Source organism: Heterodontus francisci, chromosome 10, assembly GCF_036365525.1.
Source record: "Heterodontus francisci isolate sHetFra1 chromosome 10, sHetFra1.hap1, whole genome shotgun sequence".
NCBI lineage: Eukaryota > Metazoa > Chordata > Chondrichthyes > Heterodontiformes > Heterodontidae > Heterodontus > Heterodontus francisci.
Window position 1 is genome coordinate 87,266,882 of NC_090380.1, and position 22,840 is coordinate 87,289,721.

At 43.1% G+C, this 22,840-nt stretch overlaps 1 protein-coding gene across 10 annotated transcripts in view; it reads left to right on the forward strand.

The window, feature by feature from the left end:
- Positions 1-391: 391 nt before the first annotated feature.
- The window catches only part of LOC137374606 (sentrin-specific protease 7-like), a 147,132-nt gene continuing 124,683 nt past the window's right edge, over positions 392-22,840 (forward strand). For 3 of the 10 annotated variants that reach the window (XM_068040949.1, XM_068040956.1, XM_068040955.1), the window contains exons 1-2: positions 393-777; positions 18,160-18,265. In XM_068040949.1, the coding sequence (XP_067897050.1) occupies positions 18,206-18,265 (60 nt within the window). In that variant the 5' untranslated portion in view covers positions 393-777; positions 18,160-18,205. Of the gene's footprint in view, positions 778-1,394; positions 1,414-1,615; positions 1,717-18,159; positions 18,266-22,840 lie in introns of those variants that run through there. The other 7 variants (XM_068040953.1, XM_068040957.1, XM_068040950.1 and 4 more) reach the window with 6 other exon arrangements.

Sequence of the window (22,840 nt, forward strand, 5' to 3'; positions counted from 1 at the left end):
CTCATTTTACCTTGCACTATCACCATTTCATCATTTAATGACTTCTGCCCGCCACCCTATCACAGAGCTCCATTTTTTTGTTTCCTGCAAACCACCTCCTTTCCCCCCAAGTTCTGCACCTGCTTAAGAATTTTTCATCTCTAACTTATTCTAGTTATAATGAAAAGTCATCAACTTGATAGTTAACTCTCCTTTCTCTCTCCAAAGAAGCTACCTGACCCTGAGTGTTTACAGCATTTTTTGTTTTTACTAAGATTTTGTACTTTAAAATTAGTTTAGGTATGTGCTATACAAGCACATGCTGTGTCGACTCTACGGTGCATCAGTGAAGGGAGGGCAGATCCTTCATGGCTTGCAGCCTAGGCCTTGAATATTGGTTATCACTCCTCCCCTTCCGGTCTGATGAGGGATTCCTTCCTCCTAGCCGAGAGAGAGAGGAGGAAGGAGTGAGAGGACGAGCTACTGCTCTTGGCTCCTGCTGTCTTTTTATTTAAAAGCGGACCGAATAGCTGGGCTGAGCCGGTGCTGGGTGTCCGGCCGGCGGGGCTGGCGCTGTCTCTATCTCCGGGCTGGGCCGTGGGCGTCCGCGGCCTGCAGGTGCTGAATGTGACCGTTACTGAGTTTCCTGCCAGCTGACGGGTCGAAAACAGTGAGCAGCCAGGTCAGGCCGCTCAGGTCCCTGTTCACTTCCTAACCGTGTGTGTGTATTTTCTTTTAAAAAAAATAAAAGCAATAATTTGCCGTCCAGCCACACATCCCTGCCATCTCACTCTTGAGGTGAGTGCTGATCTACTATCTGTTTTAGACCATTTATTTTGGATGATTGCAATTTGGTTTGGGTGTAGAAACAAGTTGGCTACCAATTGTATATTTTGTTTGTTTTGGCTGCTGATATTTGCTGCTCGGAGTCTCTCACAGGGAAAATACATCTACCGGATGTTTTCAGTTTTTGCAAAAATATAAAATATAACCCACCGTTAGTCTGTGATTCCTAAAACAAACCTAACTTATTTTTGGTATGTTTTGCATTCACTTGGAAATCAGCCAGATTATCAGCATTATCTTGGTGAAAAAAACGATTGGTAAGTTTTATTGAAGAGAGAGCCAGGAAATACATGATTACAATTGTCTTTTGATATGATTTTGGTTATGTTGCACGATGTAAATATATATTTGGAAATGGCAGCCCTTTGAAGTTGGTGTTGCTTGTTTCAGAATGTCACAGATTTACAACAGATGGGAATGAGTAGCATCTAGCATCGATTTGATCTGAAAATTCACTTGCTGCAGCATCTTGCAGATCCTGTAGCATTGCTCACGATGAGTCAGAGGATATGTTTTATGTTAGCGTTCTCTTGAACAAATTGGTGAAGTGCTACAGGAATTTAGTGTGACGGGCTGAAACAGTGCAAGGTACATCAAAAATTGTTTATATGTTAGTATTTAGGCTATGATCAGAATACTTGGTATTGATTTAAAGAAAGGTTGAGCAGAAAAATTAATCAAATATACTTTTACAATGTCCAGTCTTGTGTGATATTCAATTCATACTTTTTAACAGCTACTTATACTACCAGTGATGGGACTGAAACTGCCTGTACTTCTATCATTACAGATCAAAATGTTCCAGATTTAGCCCACGCTTGGAAGAACAAAATCTAGAATTGTGCTGCTGGGTGTATGTACCCATCTTTATGGTTTGCTAAAATCCTAATGGTAATACTCTAGTTTGTAAAGAGTATGGCAAAAATCCAGACATAGAATCAGAAAATGGTTACAGCACAAAGGAGGCAATTCACCCATCGTGTCTGTGCCAGCTCTCTGCGAGAGCAACTCACTTAGTCCCACTCCCATGCCTTTCCCCTTAGTCCTGGAATTTTTTTCTCGAGACAAATATCCAGTTCTCTTTTCAAGGCCTCGCTTTGAATCTGCCTCCACCACATGCTGAATACTAGAAAAATAAATACAGTTGTGCATGAAAATTAATCATAAGTATTCTGTGAACCAGTTCTTTTCCTCTTTTTTTTTAATGTGCAACTTAATGTCAACTTTTTGATGACCTTGCTTTTGTCGCCAGTTAATATTGTTTTGAAATTAGGGTGAGTTGAATAAAGCATCTTTACGTTTCAAGATATTTTTGAGGTATCCAATGTAATAATTGAATTGCAAACTAATATTGCAAAATAAACTTGATGCTTTTGTACAAAAATAGAATTATGTGCTGGATAGTGGTTGACAACAGTGTTAAAGGTTTATAATCTATAAAGTGTGTCTTTTACAGATGATTTACTTCAGGGTGTGATGCACCTCAGAGTGCTTTCCACATTCGAACAAGCTTTATCTGTTTGTGATCGGCACAGATCATGTCCATTATATTTGCTTAACTCTGCACCATCATCTATTATTTTGAAATAATTGCAGTTAATACTTTATGCATATGTGGAAAGTGGAGATCTTGCATTCCTTTATATGTGGCACATGCCCTTATCAACAGTGTAATGTGTTTCGAATCTCAAATCTCCCATGAGTAGCTTATTTCTATATTGCAGGATTGAATGTGCTGATGCTTTGGAATTCACCCTGTTTATATTATAGATTCAGATCACAAGTAGCATTGGGGAAAGGTGCACAGTTGTTGAAAAGGGTGTTTACAATCTCACCCTTTTGCCATTGGTATGCAGTACCTCTAGTGCTGAAGAGAAAAGCTATTTGAAGATGTGATGCTTTGGTACCAGCGGTGCTCGTGTTATTTCTCTTGTATTACAGTCCTGCCCCTGGACATGGAGGTGCCTCTGGCAAATTGCAGCATTCAAGTTCCCAACTTCAATGTCCACCTGTGACTCAGAAAATTCTAATCTCGAGATTTGTATGCAAAGACTAGGAGCAAAGACATTTCCCATGTTTCCCCCCCCCCTGCAGCAAGAGGAAGGGATTTAAGGGTTGTGGAGAAAGGGGCTGACATTTCCTGTTTCAAAAAAAACTTTAAAAATGCTTAACAAATTTTTTTTTCCTAATTTGGGTCCCTTTGAACCACTTGCTACCTTCTAACAGAGAGGATCTGGCATATAGCTTATTCCCAAGCCAATACTCGTTTATTAAAATACTGGTAGTTGCACAAGAGAGCCCAGGTGACTTGTTCTGTACAGATTTTCTCCTCTTTACACTCAGGGATAATGCCTCACCACTGGTAAGGAAGGTTTGTGGGAACCATGGGCGTAAAGGAAGAATTTTTTTCCCAAATGCTACAGATGATTTAATGCAGCAGTGAAGCAATAGCCATCCATAAAAGTATAATTTACGCATTGAATGTTGAAGGTATTTATTCAAATCATGACTGCTTCTGTTTGTCTTTCCCTCTACAACTGTTTTCTGTCTTAATTCAGCATTGTGAAAGATTCAGGTTTTTTGGGGGGATAATTACATTTATAATTTTGCAGTGATCAGTGCTTTGATCTTTTTCTGGATAAGATATTGGCATAGAATCACTTGAGTTTAATATCCTTTTTGTGGATTTATCTGACGGCCATTATTTGTTGAAGAATTTAGAATTCTCTCAATTTGGTAACTTTTTTTTATTTTTGGATTTAGCAGTTTCAAAAGCAGACAGTTGCAATCTCTGTTCCATTTGAGTTGAATTGGAATTCAATTTTTTCCCCACAAGTGGTCAGTTAAAGAAGGTAGAAAGTGGCACTTGTTGTATAAAGTGCATTGGACTACCCCTCTCTTTTTAAAAAAAAAAAAATCCTCACTTTTGTACAGTTCTTTTGATTTTTATGAAGAACTACAATTCTGGATATCTGTGCCTCCAAAGCCACTCTAGTAACCTGGATTCTCGAGCAGCATGCATATCTTCCAGAGTAATTCTATGGGTTTGATTATCCCTGTGTATTTTGCACTGGCTCAAAGACCTATTTGGATCTGCCTGAGCTGGGAAACGTCAATATTGATATTTCAGGTATTTCCATCAGTTTATCTTTTTGATCTTTTAATCTTTTTTTTTTCTTCAAGGTGGTGACCAATGCTGGGATGTAGTTCTAATCTCTCTCCCAATTGTCCATTCTTATGGGACTATATATTATGTTACATAGAAACATAGAAAATAGGAGCAGGAATAGGCCATTCTTTTATTTTCATTCATGGGATGTGGGCGACGCTGGCCAGGCCAGCATTTAATGCCCATCCCTAATTGCCCTCGAGAAGGTGGTGGTGAGTTGCCTTCTTGAACTGCTGCAGTCCATTTGGGGTAGGTATACCCACAGTGCTGTTAGAAAGGTAGTTCCAGGATTTTGACCCGGCGACAGTGAAGGAATGGTGATATAGTTCCAAGTCAGGATGGTGTGTGACTTGGAGGGGAACTTGCAGGTGGTGGTGTTCTCATGTATTTGTTGCCCTTGTCCTTCTAGTTGGTAGAGGTCGCGGGTTTGGAAGGTGCTGTCTAAGGAGCCTTGGTGCATTGCTGCAGTGCATCTTGTAGATGGTACACACTGCTGCCACTGTGCGTCGGTGGTGGAGGGAGTGAATGTTTGTAGATTGGGTGCAAATCAAGCGGGCTGCTTTGTCCTGGATGGTGTCGAGCTTCTTGAGTGCTGTTGGAGCTGCACCCATCCAGGCAAGTGGAGAGTATTCCATCACGCTCCTGACTTGTGCCTTGTAGATGGTGGGCAGGCTTTGGGGAGTCAGGAGGTGAGTTACTCGCCTCAGGATTCCTAGCCTCTGACCTGCTCTTGTAGCCACAGTATTTATATGGCTACTCCAGTTCAGTTTCTGGTCAATGGTAACCCCTAGGATGTTGATAGTGGGGGATTCAGCGATGGTAATGCTGTTGAATGTCAAGGGGAGATGGTTAGATTCTCTCTTGTTGGAGATGGTCATTGCCTGGCACTTGTGTGGCGCAAATGTTACTTGCCACTTATCAGCCCAAGCCTGGATATTGTCCAGGTCTTGCTGCATTTCTACACGGACTGCCTCAGTATCTGAGGAGTCACGGTGCTGAACATTGTGCAATCATCCGCGAACATCCCCATTTCTGACCTTATGATTGAAGGAAGGTCATTGATGAAGCCGCTGAAGATGGTTGGGCCTAGAACACTACCCTGAGGAACTTCTGCAGTGATGTTCTGGAGCTCAGGTGATTGACCTCCAACAACCACAACCATCTTCCTTTGCGCTAGGTATGACTCCAGCCAGCGGAGGGTTTTCCCCCTGATTCCCATTGACCTCAGTTTTGCTCGGGCTCCTTGATGCCATACTCGGTCAAATGCTGCCTTGATGTCAAGGGCAGTCACTCTCACCTCACCTCTTGAGTTCAGCTGTTTTGTCCATGTTTGAACCAAGGCTGTAATGAAGTCAGGAGCTGAGTGGCCCTGGCGGAACCCAAACTGAGCGTCACTGAGCTGGTTATTGCTAAGCAAGTGCTGCTTGATGGCATTGTTGATGACACCTTCCATCACTTTACTGATGATTGAGAGTAGGCTGATGGGGCGGTAATTGGCCGGGTTGGAATTGTCCTGCTTTTTGTGTACAGGATATACCTGGACAATTTTCCACATTGCAGGGTAGATGCCAGTGTTGTAGCTGTACTGGAACAGCTTGGCTAGGGGCGCGGCAAGTTCTGGAGCACAGGTCTTCAGTACTATTGCCGGAATATTGTCAGGGCCTATAGCTTTTGCAGTGTCCAGTGCCTTCATTCGTTTCTTAATATCACGCGGAGTGAATCGAATTGGCTGAAGTCTGGCATCTGTGATGCTGGGGACTTCAGGAGGAGGCTGAGATGGATCATCAACTTGGCACTTCTGGCTGAAGATTGTGGCCAATGCTTCAGTCTTATCTTTCGCACTGATGTGCTGGGCTCCCCCATCATTGAGGATGGGGATATTTGTGGAGCCACCTCCTCCAGTTAGTTGTTTAATTGTCCACCACCATTCACGGCTGGATGTGGCAGGACTGCAGAGCTTAGATCTGATCCGTTGGTTATGGGATCGCTTAGCTCTGTCTATTGCATGCTGCTTATGCAGTTTGGCACGCAGATAGTCCTGTGTTGTAGCTTCACCATGTTGACACCTCATTTTGAGGTATGCCTGGTGCTGCTTCTGGCATGCCCTCCTGCACTCTTCATTGAACCAGGGTTGGTCTCCTGGCTTGATGGTAATGGTAGAGTGGGGGATATGCTGGGCCATGAGGTTACAGATTGTGGTTGAGTACAATTCTGCTGCTGCTGATGGCTCACAGCGCCTCATGGATGCCTAGTTTTGCATTGCTAGATCTGTTCAAAATCTATCCCATTTAGCACGGTGATAGTGCCACACAACCCGAAGGAGGGTATCCTCAATGTAAAGGCGGGACTTCGTCTCCACAAGGACTGTGCGGTGGTCACTCCTACCAATACAGTCATGGTCAGAAGCATCTGCAGCAGGCAGATTGGTGAGGATGAGGTCAAGTATGTTTTTCCCTTGTGTTGGTTCCTCCACCACCTGCCGCAGACCCAGTCTAGCAGCTCTGTCCTATAGGACTCGGCCAGCTCGGTCAGTAGTGGTGCTACCGAGCCACTCTTGGTGATGGACATTGAAGTCCCCCACCCAGAGTACATTTTGTGCCTTTGCCACCCTCGGTGCTTCCTCCAAGTGGTGTTCAACATGGAGGAGTACTGACTCATCAGCTGAGGGAGGGCAGTAAGTGGTAATCAGTAGGAGGTTACCTTGCCCATATTTGACCTGATTTCATGAGACTTCATGGGGTCCGGAGTCGATTGTTGAGGACTCCCAGGGCAACTCCCTCCCTACTGTATACTGCTGGGTCTGTCCTGCTGGTGGGACAGGACATACCCAGGGATAGTGATTGCAGTGTCTGGGACATTGTCTGTAAGGTATGATTCCGTGAGTATGATTGTCAGGTTGTTGCTTGACTAGTCTGTGGGACAAGCCCCCAGATGTTAGTAAGGAGGACTTTGCAGGGTCGACAGGGCTGGGTTTGCCGTTGTCGTTTCCGGTGCGTAGATCGATGCCGGGTGGTCTGTCCGGTTTCATTCCTTTTTATTAACTTTGTAGCGGTTAGGTACAACTGAGTGGCTTGCTAGGCCATTTCAGAGGGCATTTAAGAGTCAACCACATTGCTGTGGGTCTGGAGTCACATGTAGGCCAGACCAGGTAAGGACAGCAGATTTCCTTCCCTCGAGGACATTAGTGAACCAGATGGGTTTTTACAACAATCGACAATGGTTTCATGGCCATCATTAGACTAGCTTTTAATTCCAGATTTATTAATTAAATTCAAATTCCACCTTCTGCTGTGGTGGGATTCAAACCCATGTCCCCAGAGAAATACCCTGGGTCTCTGGGTTACTAGTCCAATCCCTTTGGGCCTGCTCCGCCATTCAAAAAGGATCATGGCTGATTGTCTAATTCAGTACCCTGTTCCTGCTTTCTCCCCATATCCCTTAATCCCTTTGGCATTGAAAAAAAATCTATCTCCTTTTGAATATATTTAATGACTTGATCTCCATTGCCTTCTGCGGTAGAGAATTCCACAGATTAGGGCGGCGCAGTGGTTAGCACTGCAGCCTCACAACTCCAGCGACCCGGGTTCGATTCTGGGTACTGCCTGTGCGGAGTTTGCAAGTTCTCCCTGTGACTGCGTGGGTTTTTGCCGGGTGCTCCGGTTTCCTCCCACAGCCAAAGACTTGCAGGTTGATGAGTAAATTGGCCATTATAAATTGCCCCGAGTATAGGTAGGTGGTAGGGGAATGTCGGGACAAGTGGGGATGTGGTCGGAATATGGGATTAGTGTAGGATTAGTATAAATGGGTGGTTGATGGTCGGCACAGACTCGGTGGGCCGAAGGCCCTGTTTCCGTGCTGTATCTCTAAATAAATAAAATAAATATTCACCACCCTCCTGAGTGAAGAAATTTCTCCTCCTCTCAGTTCTAAATGGCATACCCTGTATCCTGAGACTGTGAGCCCTGGTTCTGGACTCTCCATCCTCCCTGCATCTAGTCTGTCTCGTCCTGTTAGAATTTTATAGGTTTCTGTGAGATCCCCTCTCATTTTTCTAAACGCTAGTGAATATAGGCCTAGTCGACCCAATCTCTCCTCGTACGTCAAGCCTGCCATCCCAGGAATCAGCCTAGTAAATCTTCTTTGCTCTCGCTCCATGGCAAGAACATCCTTCCTCAGATAAGGAGACCAAAACTGCACACAATACTCCAAATGTGGTCTCACCAAGGCCCTATACAACTGCAGTCAGACATCCTTGTTCATGTTGATGAGCTATTCACCTGTAAGGGCTATCATAATTGAGCTGGTCTTGTCCTTAATTGTAGAAGATGGACAGAAAAGTTTTGAGTTGAAATCCTCAAAACTCCTTGTTCCTTTCAAGTTCTGTAAAGCCCATGGATTTGAATATTGCAACCTTGTTTATCTCGAGTGGTGATAAATTCCAAATTGATTCACTCTATAGTCCTATTTGGACCAGAATTTCTGAGGATGTCCTCCAAAGCCACTCTAGTAACCTGTTCTTCATCTGCAGCATTGCACAAATGTCAGACAGTCGGTCATCTGTAAGACCAAAACAATAACTAATATTACTTGTTCTTTTGGTATGTGGACTATTGTAAGAGTCACAGGTACACAAAGCTACTGCAGGAGCCAAACCAACACACACCTCACTCTGTCAGGCTACACCCACAACTCCCTGGTCGTGTGTGATGCAACATCGCTTCCTCCAGCGACCTTCACTTACACACAACAACCCCCATTTTTCCAAAGATAAAAACATATGTATAATAAAACATTATTTACAAATAAGCAAGTTTAACACTCTCTAAAACGTAGAGGAGGATTGCTTATTTGTCCCAATCTTGTTGTTTTAAACCTCTTCCCAGAGCTGAGTTTGTCTTTTCGATTTCTTTGACTGTGGCGACTTGGAACTCTGGTTAGCATGTTCTTCCTCTGTGCTCATAGCCTCTGTATGTTCATCTTCAGGCTTTGTCTTTGAACGTGTCCATGATGCCACAGGGTGGTCACATGTTGTGTTGTACAGCTTTCTGAGCTGACTTCGGTTCCGTCTGAGATTCGCACCATTGAGTGTCTGGACCTCGTACAATCTGGGTTGGTCGCATATCCTAGAAACCTCTGCAGGATACCAAGTTCCCAACCTTCTGTCCCACTTGCAATTGAACTACTTTTGGTCCTGTTTGCCTGTCATACAATGCCTTCATCTTCCCTTGCTCAGAAAGCTCAGAGAAATGATGACTGGCAACATCACCGGCAGTCCCTCTGGCCTCCATGTACTTACTGCAACGGACTGAAGCCCAAGGAGAGACTACTGGTCATGTCGTCTCTTCGTTTCAAGATGCCCAGCATTTGTATCCTTTACATGGACTGACCCAATATACTTGATCTGGATATTTTCTACTATATTTGATGCATTACTGACGACTTGTGGGGAGGTGGTGGCATAGTGGTAATGTTGCTATATGAGTAATCCAGAGGTCCAGGCTAATGTCCTGGGGACACTGGTTCAAATCCCACCATGGCAGCTGGTGGAATTTAATTTCAGTTAAATAATTCAATTAATTAATCTGGAATTGAAAGCTGTTCTTAGTTTCATGGTGCCATTACTATCATTGATTGTCGTAAAAACCCATTTGGTTTACTAATGACCCTTGGGGAAGGAAATCTGCCATCCTTAACTATGCTGGTTTACATGTTACTCCAGACCCACATCAATGTGGTTGACTCTGAACAGCCCTCGGGTGTCAAGGGCAATTAGGCAACAAATGCTGGCCTTGCCAGCGCCACCCACATCGCGTGAAAGAATAAAAAAAAATTGTGACGATTCGTAAATCTTGGCATACTGGAAGTCTTATGACAGCTGGTCCAGTTGTGTCTACAATATAAAACATTCATGGTATTCATCTGGAGCTCCCATAGCTGCACTGCAAGGATATCATTCCAATGCACTTGATTGGAGAACCATTGATGGCAGTCAGCCTAAATGTGGTGGGGTCATACCATAGATTCCCATTTCCTTAAGTACATGTCCTTCAGTATGTGGATGGGCAGAATATTTGCACTTGTTCTGGTGGTTTGAGCTTATGCTTTCCACTCTTTTGCAGATATATAGTCATGATCGTGGCAAATGCCTCAGATTGCATAATAGCATTGACGTTGATCCAAATTAACAATGTGAAATGCTTGCTTGCTCTTCGCATTAGTGCATTCTTCACCTGTGTTCTCCTGACAATCTGTCTCTTTGCTGACCTGATGTACCTGCTTGGGCTTTTGTTCTGTATTAGCATACCTTTTGTTGCATTTGCTATTCTGTCTTGCAGATGTTCTCTGCCAGCATTCCTGTGTGCAGTATCTGAGCTCAGCCTTCTGCACTGCCTTCCTAATGTCCTTGCATGCCACAAGCTTTGCACTGGCCCTGGTACGCCAGACAACTGCGAATTGGGTGAGTCAGGCCACATTTGCCAGCAGGCCTAGCAGACTTCTGACCCTTGGTTACCATACCAATTGTTGTAGCCACCTCCAACACTTGTAACTGTTGGCACCCAGCCATGATGGCTTCAGATTTCCTTCCATCACTGAGTAGTGCATCTATGATATGCCCTTTCTCCTTTTCTAGCAGGTCTTTTTGAAAGGCCTCTATTGGAGTAGATGCGATTACTGGCTCTATTACCCGCCCCAGCAATTCATTATCTGCAAAGTCGCATTCTTGAGCTTTGTCTCGGCACCTTCCAACAAACTGGTCAATGGACTCATCTTGCCTTTGCCAGTAGGTCATCAGCTCAAGCCTCAGCAATTGACCATCACCTTGAGTTGCTGCTTCAGGAATGTCCATAGCTTGCTTGGGTCAGCTGACAATCCTGATGTGTTGATCTGTTCTAGGCCCTTGTTGCCCAGTCCGATATTGATTTTTGATAGCTTATTTATTTGGTTCGCTCACTTCTTGATCTAGGAAACACTTCCATCTGTTGTTGAAACAATTTAAATTGAGATGCTGTGGATTCTTGAATACCATATTCTGGATGATCCTGCTGTTATATAAATATGGGGCTTTTTACAGTTACAGCTTTGTTTCCTTTTTTTTCTGGCCTGCCCCTTTTAAGAGTGAGCCTACAGCTGCCTTTGTTTACACTGCTTGTTATTTTTTAAACTGAGGGAGCAGTTCTTTGTTTAAAAGCTTTTTTTTTTAAAACTGAGAACAGGTTATTTTAAGAGGTCTGCAGCTTGTAGTACCAGCAGCTGCCACGGTCAGCCTTTTACTTTGCTAGACCTCTAGTGGTGCTGTTGAGCACTTCCCTCTCTTTTCAGCTTAGGCCCTGCCCACTAAGCAAAAAAACTAGGAAAACTAAAGCAGTAATGGCTGTACTACTGCTTTACAAATTGTTCGACCCACTGCTAGATTAGGTGAAAGCTCCAATCTCCTGGAAAGTTTCCTACTGTACTCAACACCTCTTGGTCCTGTCTGTGGTCCTAGCTCGCATTGTTGTGGGGTCTCCTGCCAGCTGGATCTTCAGCCACTCCAGGTAGGCAGTCAGCTGTTCCTTGTTCTCTCCCAGTGTGGTGTTCAGGGAAAAAAAATCAAACATTGCCACGTTGTAGTATTTGATACTCTTCAGAAAAAATATATCCCAAACATTGCCACTATGTAATGTTACTTGTTCCTTTGGTATGTGAACTATTGTAAGATTCACAGGACTACAAGTAATATTCAAAGGTTAAAATAAAAACCCACATTTTCTTACTAGAATATATATGCAGGAGCCACACTAGCGCATGCCTCACTCTGTCGGGCTACACCCACAACTCCCTGCTCGTGTGATGCAACGTCACTTCCTCTGGTGAGCTTCACTTACAGCTTCTTAAGGTGGTGCTCTTAAGGGCATTCCACAACAATCACTAAACCAGATCTCTCTGCATGTTTATACCAAGAATATGAGTTGCAACGGAGTTAGTTTAAACATTTGCATAATGTGATATAGCATCACAAACCTCTTGCTTTGGTAACTCTGTCCTTTGCACAAATATGGAATTAACCAGCACTTTCACAAGATTAGTGAAAGTATATTAATAAATGTGGAGGGGGGGAGGGGGGGGGAAACGATATGTCCTGTGTTACAAAGCTGAAACAAATGCTTGAACTTTGTGACTGCAAATTTGCTACTTCTTTCAAGATACTTTTTGAAATCTTCTTTAATAGGTCAGTTATGTGCAAATTAGATTGTGGCCTGAGATTTTTTTTATTAGATTAGAAAAGAGCTCTGCAGATGTGTGCATTTTAAAATAGTTCTTCGACTTTTTTGTTGCAATCTCAATCCAGAATAGAGCTCTTAACGTTTTTCATTTGTTCATTCTGTGTCCTAAAAATAGGGGAATTATTTTGCACACATTGTACCAAGGAACGCATCAAGCTGCAGAGATGGATTTTACTTCATTTAGATAAGCCATCTCCGTGTAAATATGCAAATCCATTGAAACATTTGTCATATGTGGCTTGAAGTAATAGTTTGCACAATGCACATGAAGTTTCAATAATGTTGCTTTCCCACTTTCCTAGTAACGTTCATTATTGATATGTGAAAATCATTTTGCAAGTGTGCTTTTGGAGGCGGAGAAGAGAAGGGAAAACTAATTAATTTAGTACCCTAGCTTTACTTGTGTTTAATTGATCTACAAAACTGTTAACACAGAAAATAGCTTTGAATCTTGTCAACTGTCAAGCTGCTTATGTAATAGTTACCAATTTTACAGATTTTTTCCAGAATAAATTTCCCGTGAGTCTGTCAACAACAACTTGCATTTATAGAGCACTCTGAACATAGAAAAAATTCCCAAGATGTTTTAAAGGCATGATACAAAAATGGATACTGAACCAAAGAAAATATTAGGTCAGATCACCAAATGTTTGATCAAAGAGGTAGGGTTTAAGGATTATCTTGAAGGGGGAAAGAGAGTTGGAGAGGTTTAGGGAGCAAATTATAGAGCTAAGGGCCTCAGCAGCTGAAGAGACAGCTGCCAGTGGTGGACTGATTAAAATTGGGGACGCGCAAGAGACCAGAATTGGAGGAGTGCAGATATCTCGGAGGATTGTATGGCAGGAGGAGGTTGCAGAGAGCGAAGGGTGAAACCATGGAGGGATTGAAAGCAAGGATGAAAATGATAAAATAGAGGTGCTGCTCAACCAGGAGCCAGTATAGGTCAGCGAGCACAGGGATGATGGCTGAACAGCACTTGATACAAGTTAGGATACGTGCAGCAGGGTTTTGGGTGAACCTAAGTTTACGGAGGATGAAAAATGGGAGGCTAGTTGGGTGTTCGTTGGAACAGTCAAGTCTGGAGGTAACAAAGGCGTGGATGAGGGTTTCAGCATCAGATGAGCTGAGGCTGGGACAGAATTGGGAAATGTTACGTAGATGGAAGTAGGTGGTCTTGTTGGTGTGGATGTGTGATTAACATCTCATCTCAGTCAAATACTACGTCGCAGTTGTGAACAGTTTGGCTCAGTCTCTGATAGTTACCTGGGAGAGGGTTGGAGTTGGTGGTTAGGGAATGGAGTTGGTGGCGGGGGCCGGAACAAAGGCTTCAGTCTTCCCAATATTTAAAGAAAAAAAGCATGACTTGCATTTATATAGCGCCTTTCACAACCACAGGAAGACCCAAAGCACTTTGCAGCCAGTGAAATATTTTCGAAGTGTATCAATGTTGTAGGAAACTTTGCCACCAATCTGCACACAGCAAGCTTCCACAAACAGCAAGTGATTATGAACAGATAATCTGCCTTTTTGTGATGTTGATTGAGATAAATATTGACTAAGGCACTATACTCGTTTTCAAAAAAGTGCAGTGGGATCTTTTATATCCACCTGAGAGGGCAGACAGAGCCTTGATTTAATGTTTCATCCAAAAAAATGGCACATCCAACAATGCAGCACGCCCTCAGTACTGCAATGGAGTGTCAGTCTTGATTTTTTTTTTGTGTTCCATCAAGTCCCACTCGAGGACCTGAGCAGGGAATGAACAGTGAGAGAGAGGCATTAATTTCTAGAATACAGTGTACACATTACAAAACTTCTTGAAATTTTGAATCTGCTAGGCATTAGGGCTTTGGTGTTTTTGTTTGGTCATGTACCCATGTATCAGGAAAGGTGGTTTTTTGAGTCGAGAGAAGATTAAGAGAGTACTTTGAGGCACATATAATTTTGTTACATTGCTTTAAAGCAATCAGGTAACTGAGAATATTTGAATTAGTAAAAAAAAAAAAATTTAAAACAGAACCATTCATTCGTGATCCAAAAATTTGATTGGAATAATCTTCCAGACACATGAGGAAAGACAAAAATAATCATTTAAAATGGAGTGGATGCTAAACTGGGAAAGCTCGAATACTTGAGCGACAAGGCTTTGTTATGCAGAGGGACTTTTCTTCTTGATGGCACGTTATCAAATAAATGAAGAGCTGCAAGTATTGGTTTCCAGGGAGGGGGTTTAAAAAAAAAATGTAGTAATGTCACCTGAATATTTTCTGTCGGAAAACAAGTATTCCCCCCCCCACCACCCCAACAGTTTTTCCATATACTGGAACACTCTGGTACACTTTCAGCATTTCTATAGGGATTCTTCGGTGCCGGTGGCACAGTACCAAAAACTGAAGTTCTTCTGGGAATTGCCTGTTATTTCAATAATGAGCCAAGGAAAATTATGCATTACGTAGGAGAATCTCATTAGGGGAAAAATAAGAACAACTTGTGCTAAAGACCTACAGGGGATTTGTATCCCCTTAATAGACATAAATTGAACATTTAAAATGTTCAGTAAGAAACCGCTCAAAGTACTACGTTAATGGCTAAAATATGATTGTGGTGATCACCACTTTTATTGTTTTGAGTATACAGAATTACTTATGCATTAATATATTATAGGAATTATATCCATATTCTATTGTTTATTTGATAATTGAAGTGTTGTATCATTAAGTTATTGCTTCATTTTACATCAACATGATTGGTGTAGCTAATTGTTTTTGAATTCTTCAATGTTACCAACTCAAATTACTACTACTTCAAGTGCAAATAATGCTTCCAGTTTCACTTTGAGTGGATCTTCACTAACTTCCATCTATTCAACACTCTTTGGAGCGGTTTTTAGAAGCTTTTGTGGTGTAAACTGATATATAAAATATAGACTAGCATAATTAATATCCGATGGATAAATGCAACTGAGAACCAGGCTGAATATAGAAAATTTGGAGGGGAAATGAAGAGAGAATGAGACTGACAGCTAACATAAAAGGGAATCCAAAAGTCTCTTTAGGCATATAAATAGTAAATGGCTGGTAAAAGGAAGAGTGGGTCTAATTAAGGGCCAAAAAGGGAATGTATGCATGGAGACACGGTTGGGGGGTGGGGTGGGGAAGGGGCATAGCTGAGGTACTAAATGAGTACTTCGCATCTGTCTTTACCAAGGAAGAAGATACTGCTTGAGTCATAATGAAGGAGGAGGTAGTTGAGACAGTGGATGGGCTAACAGTTGATAAAGAGGAGATATTGGATAGGTTGGCTGTGCTTAAAGTTGACAAGTCAACAGGGCCAGATGAGATGTAACCAAACATACTGAGGGAAGTAAGGGTGGAAATTGCAGAGGCAGCGACCATAATCTTCCAATCCTCCTTAGATAACAAGGGGTGCCAGAGGACTGGAGAATTGTAAATATTAGACCTTTGTTCAGAAAAGGGTGTAAGGATAAGCCCAGCAATTACAGGCCTGTCAGTTTAACTTCAATGTTGGGAAAGCTTTTGGAAATGATGATTTGGGACAAAATTAAATCACTTGGACAAATGTGGATTAATTAAGGAAAGCCAGCATGGATTTGTTGAGGGCAAATCATGTTTAACTAACTTGCTTGAGTTTTTTGATGAGGTAACAGAGGGTTGATGGGATGTACATGCCCAAAAGGCATTTGATAAAGTGCTTGTCAGCAAAAAAAAAGTTAGAGCCCATGGACTAAAAGGCACAGTAGCAGCAGCGATACAAAGATGGCTGAGTAACAGGAAACAGAGTAGTTGTCAACAGTTTTTTGGACTGGAGAAAGATATATAGTGGGGTTCCCCAGGGGTCAGTGTTAGGGCCACTGCTTTTCTTGATCTATATTAATGACTGAGACTTTGGTGTACAGGGCACAATTTCAAAATTTGCGGATGACGCAAAACTTGGAAGTATTATGAACCGTGAGGAGGTTAGTGATAAACTTCAAGAGGGTATAGGCTGGTGGAATGGGCAGACAAGCGATAAATGAAATTTAAAGCAGAGAAGTGTGAAGGGATTCATTTTGGTAGGAAGAATGAGGAGAGCCGATATAAAATAATGGGTACAATTCTAAAGGGGGTGCAGGAGCAGAGGATCCTGGGGATATATGTGCACAAATCATTGAAGATGGCAGGGCAGGTTGAGAAAGCATACAGGATCCTGGGCTTTATAAATAGGGGGATAGCGTACAAAAGCAAATAAGTTATGGTGAACCTATATAAAACCCTGGTTTGGCCTCAGCTGGAGTTTTGTGTCCAGTTCTGGGTACCACACTTTAGGAAGCATGTGAAGGCATTAGAGAGGGTGCAGAAGATTCGTGAGAATGGTTCTTGTGATTAGGAACTTCAGTTACCTGGATAGATTAGAGAAGCAGGGTCAGTTCTCCTTGGAGGAGATTGAGGAGTTTTAATAGAGGTTTTCAAATCGTGTAGGGTTTTGACAGAGTAGACAGGGAGAAACTGTTCACATTGGCGAGTAGTCGAGAATCATTTGACACCTACTTAAGGTGATTGGCAAATGAAGCAATAGCGACGTGAGAAAAAGTTTTTTTACACATTTGAGTGGTTAGGATCTGGAGTGCACTGCCTGAGATTGTGGTGGAAGCAGATTCAAATTGAGGCCTTCAAAAGAGAATTGTATAATTATCTGAAGTGCCAAAATTTGCAGGGCTATGGGGAAAAGGTGGGGCAGAGGGACGAGATGAGTTTTTTTTTTTGCAGAGAGCCGGCAGAGACTTTACAGGCCAAATGGCCTCCTGTAACCATTCTATGATTTTTAAGTAGATCTGTTCATCCACAGCTTACCACTCTATTTGTAGAGTTTGCTATTTTAGATTATATTTCTTTTCAAAGGTATACTACTTCATATTTATCTTTCTTGAACTACTTTTGCTGATACCTGCCCAGTCTTCTAATCTGTCACTCATTTTGCATTCTTCTATCTGCCATGCCCCTTCCTTCCAATTTGGGGATGTCAGCAAATTTTGATATTAGTTCCTCATGCTCATGCCCAAATAATTTAATGAGAGGTCTCAGCACATCTCCGGGGCAACAACATCTTGTCAGTCTCATTAACTCTCTCAGTTTTATTTTTATCTTTCATGCAGCCCTATACTTGCTGCCACATTCTCTTTAATGGCAAGGTCTTAATTTTGAAGCCATTGTCTAATGTGGCACTACATCATAATAAAATCATAGAATAGTTACAGCCAGAAGGAGGCCATTCGGCCCATAACGTCTCTACCAGCTCAGAGTTACTGCAGCTCGTCCCACTCCTGCCTTTTCCTCATAGCGCTGTAATTTGTTTTGATTGAGTTAATTATCCAATTCCCTTTTGAAAATCACAATTGAATCTGCCTCCACCACACTCTCAGGCAGTGAGTTCCAGATCACACATTCCCTTTGTCAGTGAGTAATTTTTTTAAAGCATTCATCTAGTTAAACCAATTTGATCAGTCCTTGATTTTCTGATTGCATCTCATAGCATTAATGAGCAATGCCAAATTCTTATATTTCTATTAAAACCCTCAATGAAGTTTTTGCCACTGATGACCTTTTTGATTAAGTGTTCTCCTTTCATGTTTTATGCTGTATAGACTTGACAAGTGATGTTGTGAATATATCACTAAAGTGGTTAAAAGAAATTGAATAGAGACAAAATAATTTGTTGCAAGTCTGTGCTTAATGCTAAAGAGTACCTTATTCATCCACAGGTTAATTTTATATTGGGCATTCTTTTGAGACATGTCATTTTAAAACCTTTGCTAATGAAATAGCTGAAGACCATTTATATTTTTTCTGATCATTTATAAATGCTGACACAACTTTTAACCTTTTTAATTTGGTGTCCAAACAGTTCTGAAAATTCTGTTCTTCTACACAACGATCCTGCAGCTGCCCAAATGGATAGGCGTAGGGGATCAACTCAACCTGCTGGCCAGGATGAACCGGGTACTTTGAAGGTACCAAGTTCAACTTTATTGTTGGGTCTACAAAATAGATTTTACTGTTAACTGTTTTTCTTGTATGGTTTTCTGGTGAAGGCAATGAATGATTACAGAATGCATTCATTCTTTGTGCTGTTGAAATGCCAGTTGTTCACCATAATTCCAAGTCTCAGTTGATATTCATTTTAGAGGGTTATGGAGTTGATATTTGTAACTGACTGACTGAATTGGCTTGCATTGTGTCTGCAGTATTTCTGTACTGATAACCAATTGGAAAAATAATTTGACCTGAAGTTTTTTTTTTAGAATTAGAACATTACAGCGCAGTACAGGCCCTTCGGCCCTCGATGTTGCGCCGACCTGTGAAACCATCTGACCTACACTATTCCATTTTCATCCATATGTCTATCCAATGACCACTTAAATGCCCTTAAAGTTGGCGAGTCTACTACTGCTGCAGGCAGGGCGTTCCACGCCCCTACTACTCTGCGTAAAGAAACTACCTCTGACATCTGTCCTATATCTTTCACCCCTCAACTTAAAGCTATGTCCCCTCGTGTTTGCCATCCTCATCCGAGGAAAAAGACTCTCACTATCCACCCTATCTAACCCTCTGATTATCTTGTATGTCTCTATTAAGTCACCTCTCTTCCTCCTTCTCTCTAACGAAAACAACCCCAAGTCCCTCAGCCTTTCCTCGTAAGACCTTCCTTCCATACCAGGCAACATCCTAGTAAATCTCCTCTGCACCCTTTCCAAAGCTTCCACATCCTTCCTATAATGCGGTGACCAGAACTGCACGCAATACTCAAGGTGCGGCCTCACCAGAGTTTTGTACAGCTGCATCATGACCTCGTGGCTCCGAAACTCGATCCCCCTACTAATAAAAGCTAACACACCATATGCCTTCTTAACAGCCCTATTTACCTGGGTAGCAACTTTCAGGGATTTATGCACCTGGACACCAAGATCTCTCTGCTCATCTACACTACCAAGAATCTTCCCATTAGCCCAGTACTCTGCATTGCTGTTACTCCTTCCAAAGTGAATCACCTCACACTTCTCCGCATTAAACTCCATTTGCCATCTCTCAGCCCAGCTCTGCAGCCTATCTATGTCCCTCTGTACCCTACAACATCCTTCGGCACTATCCACAACTCCACTGACCTTAGTGTCATCCGCAAATTTACTAACCCACCCTTCTACACCCTCTTCCAGGTCATTTATAAAAATGACAAACAGCAGTGGCCCCAAAACAGATCCTTGCGGTACACCACTAGTAACTAAACTCCAGGATGAACATTTGCCATCAACCACCACCCTCTGTCTTCTTTCAGCTAGCCAATTTCTGATCCAAAGCTCTAAATCACCTTCAACCCCATACTTCCGTATTTTCTGCAATAGCCTACCGTGGGGAACCTTATCAAACGCCTTACTGAAATCCATATACACCACATCCACTGCTTTACCCTCATCCACCTGTTTGGTCACCTTCTCGAAAAACTCAATAAGGTTTGTGAGGCACGACCTACCCGTCACAAAACCGTGCTGACTATCGCTAATGAACTTATTCTTTTCAAGATGATTATAAATCCTGTCTCTTATAACCTTTTCCAACATTTTACCCACAACCGAAGTAAGGCTCACAGGTCTATAATTACCAGGGCTGTCTCTACTCCCCTTCTTGAACAAGGGGACAACATTTGCTATCCTCCAGTCTTCCGGCACTATTCCTGTCGACAATGACGACATAAAGATCAAGGACAAAGGCTCTCCCTTTAGATCCTTCCTGGCTAGCTTGTAACTCTCAAGCGCCCTAACTGAACCTTCACGTCTTATCCTAACTTCTTCCTCTTGACAAGCGCTTCAACTTCTTTGGTAAACCACGGCTCCCTCGCTCGACAACTTCCTCCCTGCCTGACAGGTACATACTTATCAAGGACACGCAGTAGCTGCTCCTTGAATAAGCTCCACATTTCGATTGTTCCCATCCCCTGCAGTTTCCTTCCCCATCCTACGCATCCTAAATCTTGCCTAATCGCATCATAATTTTCTTTCCCCCAGCTATAATTCTTGCCCTGCGGTATATACCTGTCCCTGCCCATCGCTAAGGTAAACCTAACCGAATTGTGATCACTATCACCAAAGTGCTCACCTACATCTAAATCTAACACCTGGCCGGGTTCATTACCCAGTACCAAATCCAGTGTGGCATCGCCCCTGGTTGGCCTGTCTACATACTGTCAGAAAACCCTCCTGCACACACTGGACAAAAACTGACCCATCTAAAGTACTCGAACTATAGTATTTCCAGTCAATATTTGGAAAGTTAAAGTCCCCCATAACAACTACCCTGTTACTCTCGCCCCTGTCGAGAATCATCTTCGCTATCCTTTCCTCTACATCTCTGGAACTATTCGGAGGTCTATAAAAGACTCCCAACAGGGTGACCTCAGCTCTCCTGTTTCTAACCTCGGCCCATACTACCTCAGTAGACGAGTCCTCAAACGTCCTTTCTGTCGCTGTAATACTCTCCTTGATTAACAATGCCACACCACCCCCCCCTCTTTTACCATCTTCTCTGTTCTTACTGAAACATCTAAATCCCGGAACCCGCAACATCCATTCCTGTCCCTGCTCTACCCATGTCTCCGAAATGGCCACTACATCGAGATCCCAGGTACCAACCCATGCTGCAAGCTCACCCACCTTATTCCGGATGCTCCTGGCGTTGAAGTAGACACACTTTAAACCAGGTTCTTGCTTGCCAGTGCCCTCTTGTGTCCTTGTAACCTTATCCCTGACCTCACTACTCTCAACATCCTGTACACTGGAACTACAATTTAGGTTCCCATTCCCCTGCTGAATTAGTTTAAACCCCCCCCCCCCCCCCCCCCGAAGAGCACTAGCAAATCTCACCCCCCCAGGATATTGGTACCCCTCTGGTTCAGGTGAAGACCATCCTGTTTGTAGAGGTCCCACCTACCCCAGAAAGAGCCCCAATTATCCAGGAAACCAAAACCCTCCCTCCTGCACCATCCCTGCAGCCACGTGTTCAACTCCTCTCTCTCCCTATTCCTCGCTTCGCTATCGCGTGGCACGGGCAACAACCCAGAGGTAACAACTCTCTTTGTTCTCGCTCTAAGCTTCCACCCTAGCTCCCTGAATTTCTGTCTTAAATCCCCATCTCTCTTCCTACCTATGTCGTTGGTGCCTATGTGGACCACGACTTGGGGCTGCTCCCCCTCCCCCCTAAGGATCCCAGAAACACGATCCGAGACATCACGAACCCTGGCACCTGGGAGGCAACACACCTCGTTCCCACAGAACCTCCTATCTGTTCCCCTAACTATGGAGTCCCCAATGACTAATGCTCGGCTCCTCTTCCCCCTTCCCTTCTGAGCAACAGGGACAGACTCTGTGCCAGATACCTGTACCCCATTGCTTACCCCTGGTAAGTCGTCCCCCGCAACAGTATCCAAAACGGTATACCTGTTGGTGAGGGAAACTGCCACAGGGGATCCCTGCACTGCCTGCTGGTTCCCCCTCCTTCCCCTGACGGTAACCCATCTACCTACTTCTTTTACCTGAGGTGTGACTACCTCCCCATAACTCCTCTCAATAACCCCCTCTGCCTCCCGAATGATCCGAAGTTCCTCCAGCTCCAGTTCCCTAACGCGGTTCTCGAGGAGCTGGAGTTGGGTGCACTTCCCGCAGATGCAGTCAGCAGGGACACTCTTGGCGACCCTTACCTCCCACATTCTGCAGGAGGAACATACAACTGCCTTAACTTCCATTCCCACTATTCTAAATTCCCAACAAATCTACTGAAAAACCAAAAAAAAAAAGTCAAAACTTGTTAGGTTAGCAATCCAACGGACAGAACTTTTTAAATAAAAAGCTTACCTTATCAACACACCAGAGTCCTTTTTTTTGGTTAGAGGAGGAGGGTGGGTGGGAGACACTACATGTGTAGTGTCTCGGGTACAGCCACCACCCAAGTATATAGTTTTTACTTACCCAGCAGTCCCCTGGTCCTCCGAAAACAAAAGGGAATTAACTTTTAACTTACACTGAAATTGACTTCCCAGCTGCAAGTTCGCTCCGCACCTCCGCTACTGTCAAAGCTGCTGCCACCAAAACTAAAAGTTTCTGTTCGGTTTCACTGTTTGCTTTTAAGCGCGCTGTCTAAAATTGACCAAACCAGTGGAAAATATCAAGGAACTTCAAGTGCAAATTACATCCAGCACAAATTGTTCTTGCCATCTTTTGTACTAGTTTAAAAAGCATGGTGCTGGAAGCCAGCCCTGCCTATAGAACGGGCCACACCCCAGATTGAATTAATCACCAAGGTGAGTTTCTGCTAATTGCAATCATTTGTGGGCCTTTGAGGAGGCTCTTGGAATTAAGCTGTTTTCCTTTAAGGTGCATAGGCACTAATAGGCACCTTTTCAGTAATAGGTTTTGGAAAAAAACGTCAACAGTGATATCACAGGAAAGCTGCAAGGTGATTGGTTGGTGAGTAACAGCTGTTGGGAAATAACTCGAAATAGCTCCAAGTAACTGAAGTAAAGAGAAAGGCCTACAGTT